The sequence below is a fragment of the Andrena cerasifolii genome, chromosome 1 (genome assembly GCF_050908995.1).
Source record: "Andrena cerasifolii isolate SP2316 chromosome 1, iyAndCera1_principal, whole genome shotgun sequence".
NCBI classification, from domain to species: domain Eukaryota; kingdom Metazoa; phylum Arthropoda; class Insecta; order Hymenoptera; family Andrenidae; genus Andrena; species Andrena cerasifolii.
The window spans coordinates 19,296,806-19,313,897 of record NC_135118.1 but is presented as its reverse complement, the minus strand read 5'-3'; the positions used below and the strand labels follow the sequence as shown (position 1 = coordinate 19,313,897).

Below are 17,092 nucleotides of genomic sequence, written 5' to 3'. Positions count from 1 at the left end.
GGCACGTTAAATTGCTCGAAACTCAAAACAGGACTGGCTGTAATTGCAATTTGTTGCGCAGTCGGGTCAAACTACTGGACCCGCATGCAATACCTACGGAGGATTCTACGAGGCTGGCAGGATTTACGTTACTGCGAAATTGATACGAGTAGATATATTACAGCTAGTGACTAAGGAACGGGTCTAAAGCGACGAGAGTTTGTAATTCCGCGGAGTCTGAACAAAGCTTTACTCACGGGATTCGTAAGTACTATTTTCGCGTCTCTCGTACGGACGACGATACACTGCTCCCCCTTCACGTGCTGGAGGTCCGCGCTGACTTCTTCAACCTAAAATTTACAATCACGTCTGAACATTCGACTCCTAATCGCACGGCACTGTATCCCGCCGCTTAGCCTCTTACCTGGTCGAGGAAAACTAGTTCAGGTTTCATCGTGGACTCGGGGTGCAACTCTAACCGATTAGGGTAAAGTTTCGCGTAGCGGGTCTGCCACGCGCTTGCGAATGGACCGCCTAGTTTCTTAATATAACCGTGTAAAATGCAGTCTGATTCTGTAATAAATAAATTCAATCAGAACAACACATCGCCCTCTTCTTTTAATCCGCACCGTCGACAACTACCAATCCCCCTCACCTTTCTCATCAGTGTCGAACCTCTGTTTCTGTTTCGCCTTCTTCTTATTTTCCAGCTACGAGCGGATGAAAAAGGATAAGTGAGAATGCAATCATAACGCGAGGATTGAACAGCTGGAGGTGAAAAGATTCAACGAATCGTACCTTGTCCGTTTCATTATTGATTGTCTCGAACACAGTCTCGGCAACCTCGGCTTGCCATCTCTCAGAGATGGTCAGAGGGAAGTTTTTGTACAGATCTTGGTCCGCGTCGGTCAGCTTGATGCCCTTCGTGTCCTCCTCGTCGAAGGAGCCGATATCAAACGCATCCGCGGCGTTCACCTCGCCGCGCGGCGGTATAAGTGGCGGGGTGTATTTCTGGAGATAAACTTGTTGCCAATCGATACCGCTGAAAAACGAGTGCTCCTTTAACTCGTCCGCCCCTCTTCCACGACAGCCGAGTCTGTTGTTGATGTCTCGCTGCAGCAAGCCTTCCAGAAGCGAGCGCAACTCTCGCGAGAACGTTTCTGGTAGCTCGACGTTCTGAAAGAATACGTTCACCAGCAATCGATTACAAGTTAGAAAGAAATTACAGAAATAATCGTTTATTAGGAATTCATACGCTTCGCCGACTTTATTTTGGGGAGGGGAGAGGGAGGCTGCCCAATCATGTAAGGAAGTGATAATTTAAACGAATCCTTTTCTTATTAACACTTTGAGTGGCGCAGGATTCGGTGAAATACGGTTGAAGTCAGTCGGACCATTTTCCAGCGATCGCTTCTGCTCAGAAAGTTTTTTCCAGCTTGTCCTGAGCTTTCAGCACAAGCGACGCTGATGCAAATTTAAATTTCTATATTTTCTATTAACCCTTCATAATAATACTACCTTTAACCCTTCGTTGACACACCTCCTTTTTCGAGCAACTTTGACATACCTGGCTGGCTCACACCCGGATGAATTTTTGAACAACTGCCATTATCATCTGAAGAATCCAGTCGCCGTAAAAAAAATCATGGATCAGTTTTAAAGTCTCTAGAATATATTCCAATAGTTATTTCATTGAAATTTAATCACAGTTTTTGTAGAAAAATTTTGGACTACCACGTGTCGAGATAAAGTGAAGAAAATCTTTAAATAGTTGTAACTTTTACAAATTTCGATATTAGAAGCTAAAAATCTACAGAGTTGTTGCTCGGATATAATATTTTGAGAGAAAAAATAGTTTGTAAGTAAGCTTTGGGGAAAAGGTATTCATTTTGTATGTAGAAGGTGCAGAGCGTCAAAATCAGCTTATGGGTGGCTCACACCCAGAGTGTCAACGAAGGGTTAAACTTCACGACTTTTCCTCAAATATACGTATGTACATGATATACTTCTGAATAAAAGAAACTATATTTTTATACTGTCAAATTGGCTATTATCGTCATTCTACATTAAAAAAATATAAGTTGTGCTAAAGACCGGTCGCGGTAGGAATAGGTATGCGTGAAGTGTCGATAGGAATAGTGTTAAATTATATACAGCATAATAATGTCTACCACTCTGATCTTGTAATGTACGTTGTCATTAAACCTGACTATAAAAGTAAAAAAAAATCGAATCCATTACTAATAATAACCTGGCAATTATGGTATCCCGATTTTTTTGTTGATACATTGCAGGTTTATGGGGCACCTCAATAGAAGTAGCAGACAATTTTTTTCCCACTACTTTTTGGTGTTTCACAGTAAAAACATCCCTTACAGGTTAATGTGTGCTCCTCTATTTCCCTGTATATCTTGAACAACTATAGCCGATGTAAAAGAATTCCTATAAAAATGTTCTTTATGCTCTATAAAAAGGTGCAATCAAACTGTTTAAAACTTTCAGCGGGGAAGGTTTTTTTTCTTCGGACTAAAAACTTTAACAATTCAATTGCCTAGTTTTATGGAGCATAATAACTCATTAAACTTTTATTCCAACAATTCTTTTATGTCTGCTAAATTTACAAGATATACAGGGAAACAGGTCACCCTGAAGCACCAGGGGGTTGCAGAAAAAAAGATATCTGATACGTCTATCGAGGTCGCCTACAAACCTGCAGAGTTTAAAAGAGAAACGGAGTTTCCATGTCGTCGAAGTTTGCTGGTAAGTATTAAGTATAAACAACAGTTATTATTAGTAGTATTATACAGGGTGGGGCAGGGAATTATCCTTAACTTCTAGGAGGCAGTGAGAAGGGAAGGAAGGTGTTCAGAGGATGGGGATTTGCTCAAATGACGCAGTAATTGGGGAAGTTTCTGTTAACCCCTCAACGACCACCTCAGTATCTGGTACGGACCCGAAGTTTTCCACTGGTCGCCCGCCTCCGTATCTCGTACAGACCCTGCGTTTTCCACTGGTCGCCTCATACACTTATACAGACGGAGCAGAAGCTGGGACTATCGGCGAGGGGAACTGTAGGCTTGGAAGGGAAAAGGCAGAGGTCAGATACAGGCACGTCGGGTTTATCTTTGGAAGCATTCGGCACGCATAACCACTGCGTTACCCGATTTGCCTCTATCGCTCCCCTTACCGCGAACCTTACACCCCCCCTCAGCTTACACTCCCGTCTATATATCTCTATGGGTCGCCCGCCTCTGTATCTCGTACGGACCTTAGAGCCGTATTTCCTACTGGGAAATACAGGGTCAACGTTTTATCCTGCAACCCGCGCTCGCGTGAACTCGTAAAATGGGAACAGCGCCTCACGGACGGGGACCACTGTACTGTGAGAGCGCCATCTAAAGTAAGCCCTGTAATCGGGTGAATCGCGTTACAGGACTGGTGTCGCGCAAGTATCGAAACGGTGCAATAATGTTTTTGTCATTAAATAGTCAGTTAAATTTTACAAAATCGATCATCGAAACAGTCGAAATTCCCAATGCTGTCAATTACATGTAACAGCCAACCCGATTAGACTGCTTTAATTTTCGCCACCAGATTGCGTAGCGGAAATAAGGAAATGACAATACCGACCGAGTAAGCAGTGGAAAGGTTTTCGTTCCGAGGGCCCGGGCCTCACGGTCAGCTTTTCGTTTCAGGGCTCGGTCGTTGATGGGTTAACGCCACTATCAGTTGCAACAATGACGTGGTTGGATGAACAGCGCGCGTTTGCCATCGGAACCTTCTTTTGCCAAAGCAGGTCTACCGTCGCGACGTGTACTCGCTATCACATTCCACCTAGAAACGCTGTCCCTGACCGGGAATTGATTATGCTGTGGTCAGAGAACTTTCGCAGATGCGAGAGTGTTTTAAAAAGGAGGGTTGGAGCGCAGAGGACCACTCGAACACCGAAAACATCGAGCGTGTACGAAGGTCGATTTTGCGGTCTCCTAAGCTCGTAGGCATGCGTCTGCTCCCGGCCTTTGTAGCCGTGCTGCGTGTTGTTCACAAATTCATGAAATAAACTTCCAATGTTAACGCACTGACAGCAAAAGATAGATCTCTTCTACCCTTCTTAGTATTCTTTAAATTAATTTTCAAAGTTAGGGTTAATCCCCTGCCCCACCCTGTGCATTTCCAAAGGACGGCACGAAGAATTTCGCCCGAGGTCGCCGAATCTCTGTCTCCAGCCCCTGACCTTACAAAGCAAATGCCAAAAGCTCTCCCCAAAATCTATTACACACACCTTGGTCAGGGTCATGTGATCTATCTCGTGTTTGTCTCTGGTTTTGTGCTGTCTGAAAGGACTGTGCCCCTTCAGCAGTTTATGCAGCATGCAGCCAAACGAGAACCAATCCGCGCTGGAGTCGTAGGTCACCCCTTTCGAGAGCACCTCCGGCGCCATGTATCCGTGTGTCCCACTGCAACGGAACAGTAATTTTGTTTTCTCTGGTTAATGGACGCTCGCGCATGCAGAGGATGAAGAGCGCGCGATCGGCATCGAAGCGGCTCGCCTGTACTTACACGCTCGCGTGCGGTTTCTTCTTGGAGAAATCGCAGGCCAGCCCGAGATCCGATATCCTCACGTGGCCGTGCTCGTCCAGCAGTATATTCGCGGGCTTCAGGTCCCTGTAGACGATGCACCTGCGGTGCATGTGCTCCAGCCCCAGTATCACCTCCGCCGCGTAGAACTTCATCTCCCTCTCGTTGAACATACCGTGCTGGCTGAGGTGGTAGTGAAGATCGCCGCCGTTCATCAGGTCCAGGATGAAGCAGAGCTTGTCCGGCGTTTGGAAGGCGTACGTCATGCACACTATAAATGGACAGTCTACCTAGAAGTAGGTAGTCGGATTGTAGTACTCGAATGAGCTACGGAGATTCAAGCTTCGAAACTCAGCAGAGCTCGTTTCGCTTTAGGAATTTTTGTTGCTGCTGAAGAAATACATTCATGATTGCCCGTGTAATCGCTGCAGTTGCTAGCTGGGGGTATTGTGCCTTGCGGAGATACAAGGATGTCGTAAAAGCGATAGAAGGCGCCAAGCTGATAGCGCTCTTAAACGGAGGTTCAGAAAATTCATCTTTTTCCGCATGTTTTGCATCTTTTGGACGTGTCAAGCGGGTGTGCAAAAGGATTTCTCGGAATTTCAATTGAGTTTCAAATAGAACGGTACTCGAATGTAAGGGATGTATATGTGTTGTGCAATTTCTGGGCTGCCCACGTTCACTTTGAGGAGGTAAAATTGACACCTGAAAATCCGGCTATTTTCTGATTTTCTGTTTTAAAATTGAACTGTAGGAACTGTAAGTAGGGAAATCAATCCCGGGATCCCGGCTGTTTTTTGGATTCCATTTTTATATTCTTCAGTTGTTTATTAAGTAATTTAGGGTTTTAAAAATTCTTGAAATTCTTGGGATAAGTTATAACTTGTTATATCTAATCCCGGGAGTTTTAGAATAAAAAAACAGCCGGGATCCCGGGATTGAATTGCCTAACTGTAAGTTACCGAATGATAGTCCTGATTAAAAGGAGTAACTTTTTCCTGAAAACTTTTTTTCTATCTTCTACAGTTCGCGAGTTATAACACAAAATCGGAGAATAAGGTGAATGTCCTAATTTTTACTGATTTAAGAGATAACTCGTCACAAAGAAGGTGTAAAAAATTGGTCTGTGATGAAAATTTGCAGAGTAATTGATTAATTGTTTAATAATAAATCTACTAATTCAAAAACTATTTAAGTAAGATATTTCAAGATTGTTGACTATTAGTAATTTCTAATTAGATAAATAATGCTCTAAATGTCCATATTTCTGCTCATGAAAAATACGTAATGCGTATAATAATAAGAAAAATACGAAATGATCAGAAATGGAGACATGAGCAGAAATTGGGACATTCACCTTAGGGGGGGTTTTCAGCCGTCAACTTCAGCCTCTTAGAGTGAAGTTAGGCAGCAAAAAAAATGCGTAATACATACCTTTATATCCTCTACACATCCACAAAGTTTCATAATTTCTTGAATTGCCGGGTTAGGTGTACCTTCCCTCTTTAGTAGGGTTTATACAAAAAAAATCGAATTGCACTATTCCCTTTGGTTTTGACCGGTTAAATCGGTTTTTGAATCTTCACAAAAAATATAATTAAAATAGTAAATAAATACTTGTGCCTATTTTTAAAAAAATCAGTTTCCTTAATATTATGGAATTACAAAAATATAAAAAAGAAATATACTCTATCTATAAAGAAGCAAATAAAAAAAATTATAACTAAAATCCGTACAAAATATAAATCTTTTAAAAGCTGGTACCCAATTATAAATCTTTATTCCATTTGGTATTGTTTTTCTGAAAATATGAACTCATGAAGAGTAGTTTTACAGTAAACTGTTACCTATTACAATACGCTTTGGTCCGAGGCGATTTCAAGTGAAAATGTCAAAGTTTTTAATTAAACAATTAATTAATTTCTGCGTATTAATTCCAGTATATAAAACCTTTTTCCTTTTAAATTTAAAATCGGTTTTCAAATTTTACAAATTTACAAATTAAAACCCGGTTTTTTAAACCGACAAACCCTACTTTTTACTCAATACTTATTATTAAATTATTACCAAACGACTTTATCGCACCATTGGCAATTAAAATTAATATTCAAATTGCCACGGCGAGTAGGCGAGGTATATCCCTGCAGAGCACAATACACAAGTAGCTATGCATTTTAAATAAAAAAGAACTCCTCGGATTCACGTAAGACAGTTTTAAGGGTGATTCCTACTAGATATTGTCGAATAGAGCTTACTCCAGTACTGACTGCTGAGAGCATTATCCTTTCGTTGAGTGCCAGCGTTTCCCCCTGTTTCATTTTGATACGCTTCTTGTCGAGGCACTTCATCGCGTACATTTTACCGGTGTCCGCCTTCCGGCAGCCGTACACCTCGCCGAAACCGCCTCTGCCTATTATCCGATGCACGCTGAAGTCGTTCATCGTCAACTGTGGCAACAATTCATCCAAGCTACGTTTGAATACAGCAAACGGATCCTGAATCGCGATTCCAAATTGACCCGCGACGAGCCTGATTGTTCGCCGATAACGTACGATGCCCCAAAATCGAGACTCGCCGTTCCGAAGTGAAGCGAGAAGTTTCTTACAGTTCTGCGATCGTTACAGTTCGCCGCTGAGATACGAGGGATCAAGAAGTTTCGGGCCGCAACGACTTCGGCCGCGCGCACCCTGAATTTCGACCGCCCAGAAGTCGCGCTGGAGACTGTAAAAGACTTCTCTGTTGGATTTGGAGCGAGGAATTCGCGTGTCCTAGCTCCTCCTCGCGACTTTGGCCCACCGTACGTATCCGCCGGGTGTATTATGTAAATTTACCTGCATATTTAACTCTAAGTTCTTCCACTGACAAAACCGAGTGTACTTCTCGCTGAAAAAGGTATACAAAGTCAACTGTTAGAAAATAAGCTGACCAGCGATTTCTCTCTCTCTCTCTCTCTCTCTCTCTCTCTCTCTCTTTTCGCTCCCCGTTAGTGGGCAAGACACATACCTCTCGAGAAACTTCTTGAACGGCTCCCCCCTCAAGTGATTAAAAATTTCTTCGATATACGGCTGGAAATGTAATCGGTTTTGCGGTTTATAATTCGGATCGACGCGGTTATCTACCGAGTCGTTAGCGTTAGTTAGAATTAAGCGATACGAGATCGCGAGGGACCAACCTCGAATAAGTTAACGGGGACCTCGTTTTTCATGAGGTACTTGTGAACGTGGGACACCGCTTCCGCGGAGTATTCCTGAAATGAGGACAATCGAGTAATTAGCCACCGTGTAAACGACATGCCGGGGTGGGTATTAATTGTTCGCTGACATCCTTCCATCATCGATTAACGGGGTTTTTCTTCCATCGGGGGCTCGTAAAATATGGATTTTGTTTTTTTTTTTTTAGGAGTTAGTAAAGAACAAGCTACTCGGTGGATTGCTCCCAAATTCAAAGAAAGTTTTGCACCTTTTGAAATCGCATAACTTTCTTTGGAATTGGTCCGAACGACTTGAGTCTTTTTCAGAAGCTGTTTCCTCGTGATTTTCGACACTATTCTGTGATCTTTAAGCATTTGTAGCTCAGAGCAATGTTGACGATTTTTTTTTCACTGTTCCGACCATTGGCAATTTTTCTCGAAACGACGAAACACGTCACAAGGCAAACTAATCCTTCTAGCTTCTCAGAAGAACTCGTTGCTTGGACAAACGCTAGAAACAGTTATGCGATTTTAAAGGATGCAAACTTTCTTTCGTCCGCCACTGTGCATGTTCACTGGCTTTTGGACAATGCAGGCCAGGTTTAATAGTAGCTATCAAAGCTGAGCATCGCTTTTTCACATTTACGAATTTCATGACTTTCTGTTTCCTTTTCTTTTATTTTTATTCAACATTCAAGTATACTCTTCGTGTCATTTACATAACGCGAATGTAATAAAGATATAACAACAATAATAATAATAATACCAAGTTCGTAAGTATACGAGAATCATTATAAAATTTTAGAGAAGTTTTTCTCGAAATTATATTTGCCAAGGCTCAAAAAAATATTTAAAAATACCTTTATTATTTTTGTTGCTATTCCGATCGATTCCACTTTTTTCCAAAACAACGAAACACGTCACTTAGAAAACTAATCCTCTAGCTTCTCAAAAAAAAAACCTCACGTCGTTTGGACCAATTCTAAAAAAGTTATGCGATTTTAAAAGTTGTAAACTTTCCTTCGTCCGCCACTGTATGTAGAATTTGAGAATCATCCCCCGATCAATTCATTCTCTATAAATTCCGGAAAATATTCACGTCATTCAGGCCTCTTGGAAGGGAAAACCCTCCTTAAGGCGTCGTCCTTAAATTACGTAAGGCTTTTGGCGCGAAGAGGGGCCGCGAATTTCTTACGTTTTCTTACAGGGGGAGTCTGGCAGCGTCTTACGTAATATTTTTTTAACCTAATTTTCAACACGAGTAGCCTAAAAAAGCATGGCTCAACGCGCGCGCGAAGCCGAGTTAAATGGATTCTAAAAACCTTTAAAAGAATTTTAACAACTGAAAAAGAGCAATGTAGAAATGATTTACGTTAGGGGGAGGAAGTTTGCAATATAAAATTTCACGAATTCTTATTTCAAGAAATCGCCAAAATGTTATACCCTTACGTGATTTAAGGATGCCTCCTAACGAAAAAACTTCTGCGGTAGAATTTTCGCTCGCGGATTTAGCGTGGTCGAGGCGTTCCGCCAGCGAACGAGGGCTCTTTAACGCGTCGAAGGGGAAAATCGTGGGCACCGAGCGATGGAAGGCGAGGCTAAAATTAGGGGTGAACCAACCGGGGGAAAAGTCGCGTGAAAAAGCCACGGAAATAGTTTCTCTTCTGAAGACATCGAGGGCCAGAGATTAGAAACCCGCGAAAGGACCTATTCCAGGCCCTCTTGAAACATTCATAGGGAGGGCGAAGGCCTGCGAGCAAGGGTGCAACCTCATTACACGGTTCTTCACAGTCCTCGGGCGATTTCTGGTGATTTCTTGCGCGTAAAAGGATAAAGGAGAGAGAAGCTTTTTCGAGCCCGCCTTTCTTCCTGTTAATGGAGGCTCGCGTAAACCACGTTTTTTTCAAGCGGCGTTAATATTTAAAACACAGTTTCAGGATGTATTAACCTCGAACTCCACGAGGGAACGGGAAGTATTCAAGGAGCAATCTTTTTCTATGGAAGCTCGCTCTGAACGGGTGAAATCAGCTCTTAAAGTTACCGCGTCTTGTTAACATACCTTTATTTTTCTTCTGGCAGTGTGATAGAACATAGGAAAATAAACAATTCTTATATTCAAAGTGTTGTTCTGTCTCGCACTGTTACAAAGAGACATTTCCACGCGAAATCCGACACTTTTTGGAGTAACATTTCGGATGTGGCTGAAATTTGAATATGTTGTATTCTTTAGGGGTATATAAACGTATCTCGAAGGATTTTTGGCAATTTTGAAAAATGTCGATTTTACAGCTGTTTGAAGGTAAGTGCTAACTTTTTTTCAATAAATTATAACTGTGGAAGTAGTAAACGGATGGAGATGAGGTTTACGGTGGTTTGTAGAGAAGACATTGAATTTTTAAGGAAAAATTATTTCAGTTTCAGAAATTAATTTTTTTAATCATTTTTGTGCAATTATTTTAAACAAATGCAGTTTTTTAACAACCGGCGCGATTTTAAAAATCTGAAAAAAAAACAGTATATAGTTCTATCCTTTCCCTTGATGGACAAATTTTAAAAAATATGGATATTTTAAAATTGGCCCTGTAAAAATTGAAGAAAGTTGACGCTGCGTCGCCCAGCATCGCGGTACTCGCAGCGGCCAAGCGGCTATGCCTGATATTCTTATACGGGATTCTCGAAAATGGTAAGTATTTGAAAAAAACTGAAGCAGGAAAACTTTTACTGTTTCTCATATCCAACATAATACGGTATCTGAATTTTTGGTGTTCGCAATATTTTCCTTGAAACGAGGGTGACTTTTTGTTTTTTAAATGGAATGCTATATATTTGATTACCCGATATGAAAGCGACTGTCAAGACAAATTCAACCATATGGTACACTATGACCTTCAAGGCCACACAAGGTTAGGAATGAAGTAAATATATTGAACTAACTACCTAGTAGATAGAGTTTCTTTCTTTCGTCCCTAACCTTGTGTTTTTACAATTTTGCCATGCCCATATTTTTGAAAATTTGTCCATCAAGGGAAAGGATAGAACTATATACTGTTTTTTCAGATTTTTAAAATCGCGCCCGTTGTTAAAAAACTGCATTTGTTTAAAATAATTGCACAAAAATGGTTAAAAAAATTGTTCCTGAAACTGAAATAATTTTTTCTTAAAACTTCAATGTCTTCTCTACAAATCGCCGTAAACCTCATCTCCATCCGTTTACTACTTCCACAGTTATAATTTATTGAATAAAAGTTAGCACTTACCTTCAAACAGCTGTAAAATCGACATTTTTCAAAATTGCCAAAAATCCTTCGAGATATGTTTATATATCCCTAAAGACCACGACATATTAAAACTTCAGCCACATCCGAAATGTTACTCCAAAAATTGTCCGATTTCGCGTGGAATGTCCCAAAGTTATATTGCAAAAAAAAAAAACGCGCGAACTTCAAGGGCTGAGGATGTACCAAAAATTCTACTTGGCAGAAAGCTGCAAGTTCCCCGACAGAATATGTAGGTACAGAGTGCGTACAACGGAAAGCTTTCAGTTCGGTAAATCTTTGGCATCGTTAAGTTCTCCGAGTCCTCATCGCGGGAAGGGGTGGCCGTATGAAAATTCACTCACATGGGTGTGCGCCAGCAGCTCCTTCATGATGAAATTGTCGTAGATTTCCCTGGCAAGTTTCCTCCTCTGCTCCGGGCATTCGAGCTTCTCGTACGCCTTGATCTACAATGCATAAATGAGAAATTCCTTATGGAGTTGGATGGCGACGCGTGTCGCTACGCTACTGGAACTTAACTAGTGTGTGTGCGGGCTAACACGAACCTCTTCGTAAAACCTAAGCTGCCGAATCGGCTCCTTTGCCACATTCGCGCAGAAGTCTTTGAATAAGAGGTAACCTGAAAGCACGAGAATCATATAGAGAGGGGGGTGGGAAACGAGTGATGGGAAGATGCACGTTTTGAGCGGTCTCTCTTCGTGCATTCCCAAGCCCTAAAAGATGAAGTTTTAAATTATTTTCATAAAGGATAAGAGTTTTCATTAAGTTTAATTTATGTCTGGTCCGAAACTAAGGTGAATGCCGCAATTTCTGCTCATGTCCCCATTTCTGCTCAATCGTATTTTTCTTATTATTACAAGCGTCACGGTTGTACCGTAGTTATGACTGATGATTTCACTATTTGTATTGGATAATTGGGCAGAACATAGTTTTTGCAGTAAAATTTCTTATTTAATAACAAAAACAGATACCGTATTGTGCTCTGGGTGTAGATTTATTTTTTACTATTTTTGATTATTTTAAGTGGAAGACAGCTGATTAGGTTTAGGGTCAAGTGAATCACCGTCGTGACCGCATTTCCTCTCACCAATATTTTAGCAGCGTAATCTCATAATTCAATATATGCTGTAACCCCTATTTCTATTCGAGGGCATTTTATTTTTTGTTTATCATTATTTTATGCTTTACTGTTGAGTTACGAAACATCTCCATAAAAGATTCAACTTATTTTAACCTGAAAAGGCAACGTATTATGTGAGCAGAAATTGGTACGAATGGTGAGTAGAAATACGTACATCGCTATTTTTCTTGAGCAGAAATAGGGACATTTAAAGCATTATATTTAATTACAAATTACTAGTGGTTAAACACCTTGAAATATCTTTCTTAAATAGTTTTCGACTGGTTCATTTATTATTAAAGAATTAATCAATTACTCCGCAAATTTTCATCACAAACAAATTTTTTACACCTTCTTTCTGACGAGTAACCTCTTAAGCGGGTATTCCCGTTCGAACCCTCGGAAAATGTGTACGTTTTGTGAATTTTTTTACAAGTCAACGGCTTGACGAAGTTATCCCGTTTTTTTTTACTATCTTTACATAGTATTATGAACTACTTAAAAAAAAGTTTCAGTTAAAAAACTATTGCTTTCGGAAGTTATGCATACATATCCGAAATACATGTTAATTAGTTACTTAATACATGATAATTAGATGCCAATGCTTCCCAATTTGCGGTACATTATAATTGGCAGCTGAAGATATTTTTTCCCTTATTTCCCAGCCTCGTGGATTTTCCTCTTAACCACAATATCAAGCTATTCATATTATTTATTATTTATCAGTACCACATTTCTAAGGGAAGCGGGATTTGGTGTGATAACAAGCTTAGAATCTCGCATTAGAGTTGATTTCCTGGCTGTCCAGCAATGAAGCTATGTTGTGAGTCAAAATAGACCTCATATCCGCCATGCGGTTGACTGGTAAGATATTCGCTATACATACATATAAAGGTTAAAGGTATTGTGAACAAGCGGACGGACTCTACGAAACGAACGCAAGAGTGCTCTTTATGGCCTAGTCAAAGTAATTGGGCAAAGAAGTCGCCACAGCAATCAAAAGCTGCTCTTCAGGACAGTGCAGCGTCCTCCATTCGGTCTCTATGCACTCTATAGTCAGAATAAGATCAGTTGAGTGGTCAAGGCCACTTCCCCCACTCCGAGCCACGCTAGATATTTTTTCCAGCGTTACTTTTTGGCGATTCACTCTTCAAAAGAGAGGAATGCTACGGAGAACCACTCAATTAAAACCACTTCTATTCGTGATAATCGTTAAAAATTCGAAAATTTTCATTCTGAACACAGTAGTTTAAAGATTTTATTTATTTGCAATTTTTAACCGACTTCAAAAAGGAGGAGGTTATGGATTCGACCCGTATGTATTTTTTTTATGCTTGTCCCCGCATAACTGCTCAGCATATGAAGCGATTCTGTTAATCTTTTTTTTTATTATTCGAAAGAGGACGGTGGTCCCATCCTACACTGCATCAATATTGGCCCAATATTTTGCCAGTTCTCGTTAATAATAAAGACGATTGCCACCTAATTATTATTATGTTATGTACGCATATCCCTATGCGTGTTGCGTCAACATATATAAAATTAAAAAGACAAAAAATATGAAATTAAAAAAAAATTAAAAACGAATTCAAACAAATAAAAATGCACTAAAAAGTAACAAAACAATTTAATCCCTTATTTAATATACGACTCTCATAGTTTTTAAGTCGGCGCCAGATTTACACAGTGCAAATAATGAAACGCCGACTTAAAAATATGACAGTCATAGGTTAAGCAAGGGATTAAATTATTATGTATGTTTTAGTTAATTTTTATTTTTCTGAAGTCGCTTTTAATTTTTTTTTAAAGGAAAAAATTGAGAAATTTAACGCCGAGAGTGTACTCCAGTCGCATTGAGCAAAATACAAAAGTAGATATACATACTTTAAAGTCTAAGTAAAATAGAGAGCTACAATATTGTACAGTATATTGAAATCTAAATGTCGACAAAAGCAGACTATCATTACGCGTGAAAATTTAGGACTCAAAGGTGCATCATTAATTTTTAATGTAAAAGTTATTTGTATAAAACACACTCGCGTTCCGAACACGATAGTAATCTATTGTGAGCACATGTATAGCACGAATGTACAATAAACATTCCGAGCTTCTACCTCAAATGCTTTCTCAGAAATGTCTATTCAAAGTAGGATATTAAAACAAACCTTTTCTTACAGCTGTCTAGTTAGAAATGCCCGAAGAGAAATCTATTAAACATCAGTCGTAATCTCTAATCTTAAGATATTGTAAAAGCACCAGCTCATATGCCGTGTAAATTTTATCTGTCTACCACTTTAACTGTTTTTTTAACACACAATTATTATCGCAAGATACACGAATCTAGCTGCACTTTTCAATGCACTCGCGTTCAAAGTGCCTTTAAAAGCTTACCAACAATTTTCATATATTAACACACCGATGACTTATTGCCAGAGACAGTTCAGTTGTACAGGCTCTGATTTTATTTTTTACTTGCAACTACTTGAAAATCCTTTCCCTCGTATTTTTCTATTAAAGAAAACATATAAATGGCACTACCCTATGTAACAGGAATTCAATGCCTCATCGTCAACATGTTAAAAACTCCAAAGCTCTATACATATGTGTAGTTTGGACCTTACTTGAAGTTTTCTTTCAAGGTTGCACTTTTTTTTTTTAAATAACATAGGTATTAAAAAATTTTCCAATCGATCACCAAATTTGGAGCTTCGAAGCAATCTGAACCCTAACGAAAGAAGTGGTTGTTGGGGAATCTCGATGTCGCACAGTGGTCCAGAATCGTAGAAAGGTGAACCAAATTCATATCACTGTTATTTATACCTTATTCATTCTAAATTGAGCGGTTTTGGGGGGTTTTTTAGCCGTAGAATCTGACTCTGGTATTATGTTTTTTTCTAAGATAAGGAACTATCCTTATAAACAACTTTTATACTCTCGGTCGAATTTCCGGATGGCTTCACATGGCCATCACTATTTAACTTTTTACACTTTTTTTTGTTATATTTATGATACATAAATGTTTTCTAGGTTGCATAGCACTATGCTAAAATACATTTTTATGTGATGATAAATCGCATTATAACTCGCGTCGATGCAACTTGTTGCAAGAAATTCTTATGCAGCCATATTACGTGGAGGTTCCGATCTAAAAGTCGATTTTTTTATTTCATTTTTCGAATGTTCAACATTTTAGGAATATGTGTTTAGAAGGATTTTTTGAAATTCGTAAAATTCCCGAAGTTATAGGCATTTGAGTAGCGGCAAATGCATGGGCAACAACCGGCCACTCGGCGCACACGTAAAACTTTAAATGCGTTTTTCTCGAAACAGTGTTCTCAAAACGGTGGGACCTGTATTTCCAAAAGTTATTATCCGATTCGACTGAAACTTTTTTTATTTTGAAGAATATACTCCTGGCTAGGGGGGGATACCAGAAAAAAATACAAAAAATTGAAAATTTATAATTTTCAAAGGCGTTGAAAAGATGAAAAAAGGGAAAAAGTGATTTCAAACTTCAAGTGTCGTTATTTTCTTTAAAAAAATGTCATATTTGTAATTTTTCTGGTTTCCCCTCTAGCCGGAAGGTTCCCTTAAGTAGATTCTATCAAATACCTACGCTCATGCAAAACTCATCGCGAAGAACGTGTTGTAAACGTCACCCAAGCCGAAAAGCAGCATAATCTAGAGATTCACGAAAGAGTATTTGTCATATTACATGTACTTATAGGTGAAAAGACACTCTACAACTATACATAATCACTTTTAAGTCAACTCTCATCCCTAGGAAAATACAGTGAGATAAAGTACCTACGCCAATTTCAGAGAAAATGTGATCGTTTCGAAGCGCCCATTTTTCCTCATCTTCGAACCTTTTCCAAACAATTTTGGGTGACTTATGGCAACCCTTACCCACGCCAAAACTCAGTCTATAGACATAAGAACCTGGCTAAAACGTCAGGGATTTCCAAAGAGGTTGAAAAATTGAATTTACTTCACCTTTCTACGATTCCCAACCACCGTTCGGTCGCTGCGCGGGCAGTATTCCCGTGGTTTCGCGTCTGAAGGCATCGACGAGCGGCGCTTGTTATCTTAATTAATGGAAACAAGTGCGTTTTGTCGGTCAATTAGCGCACGGTCCGCCGAGCGTCACAAAATTGATTTTCAATTCTCTCTCGCAGCCGGATGGCCACCGGTTGCGGGGCTATAATTACGCGTAAAAAGCGGCGATATTTGCAGACCAACTATACTTAGAAGCACAGAAAATAGTCCCGTGTATCGATAGAAGAGCGAAAAAATTCCCATCAACATTGATTTTCATCGCGTGCCGCCAAAGCTGCTCCATTTTCGCGCCGAGGTACATACCTCCATTATTTCCGCTCGCTCGTCGATTTACAACCCGATAATCTAAATGACAAAACGTTTTCACACTACCGTTTACAACCATTCACCCACCCGCGCGTTTCTCCTGTTTACAAAACTATGACTAGCTTTTATATTAGCGTAGGGATTAGCACGCGAATATAACATAAGAGCCGTTGTTTAAGAAATTCTAGGGAGAGAAAGAAAATTGCAATAAAAAGTTTGCAAACGGTTTCGAAGCTACAGACTTACTAGTTTATTAGTTGGGATAATTACTATCGTTGATTAGTAAAAAATTGCATTTGTTTAGAACAATTACTAAATAAGTGGTTTAAATATTCGTTCTTATTAAGTGAAATAATTTTTATTAGGTACTCTTATATCTGCACTGTAAGCACACAAAAGGTCATTTTTATCAGTTTATTAGTTCAACAGTTATAATTTTTGGAAAAATAGTAAACACTATATTTCAAAGAGCTGTAACATCCACAATTTTTGACATTTCGAAAAATCCTTCGAGATATGTTTATATACCCCTAAAGACTACGACATATCCAAGTTGCACCAAAATCCGAAATGTTACTCCGAAAA

General features: G+C 39.6%; 1 protein-coding gene across 2 annotated transcripts in view; it reads right to left on the bottom strand.

Moving 5' to 3' along the window:
* Gprk1 (G protein-coupled receptor kinase 1) overlaps window positions 1-17,092 on the bottom strand; it is a 39,165-nt gene that overhangs the window by 1,784 nt on the left and 20,289 nt on the right. Inside the window, exons 3-14 of one of the 2 annotated variants that reach the window (XM_076812072.1) lie at window positions 11,568-11,641; window positions 11,367-11,468; window positions 7,730-7,804; window positions 7,561-7,622; window positions 7,389-7,440; window positions 6,813-7,004; window positions 4,540-4,847; window positions 4,262-4,436; window positions 778-1,155; window positions 635-689; window positions 404-552; window positions 237-329 (exon numbers count right to left, since the gene is read on the bottom strand). In XM_076812072.1, the coding sequence (XP_076668187.1) occupies window positions 237-329; window positions 404-552; window positions 635-689; window positions 778-1,155; window positions 4,262-4,436; window positions 4,540-4,847; window positions 6,813-7,004; window positions 7,389-7,440; window positions 7,561-7,622; window positions 7,730-7,804; window positions 11,367-11,468; window positions 11,568-11,641 (1,715 nt within the window). Of the gene's footprint in view, window positions 1-236; window positions 330-403; window positions 553-634; window positions 690-777; window positions 1,156-4,261; window positions 4,437-4,539; window positions 4,848-6,812; window positions 7,005-7,388; window positions 7,441-7,560; window positions 7,623-7,729; window positions 7,805-11,366; window positions 11,472-11,543; window positions 11,642-17,092 lie in introns of those variants that run through there. The other variant, XM_076812081.1, reaches the window with a different exon arrangement.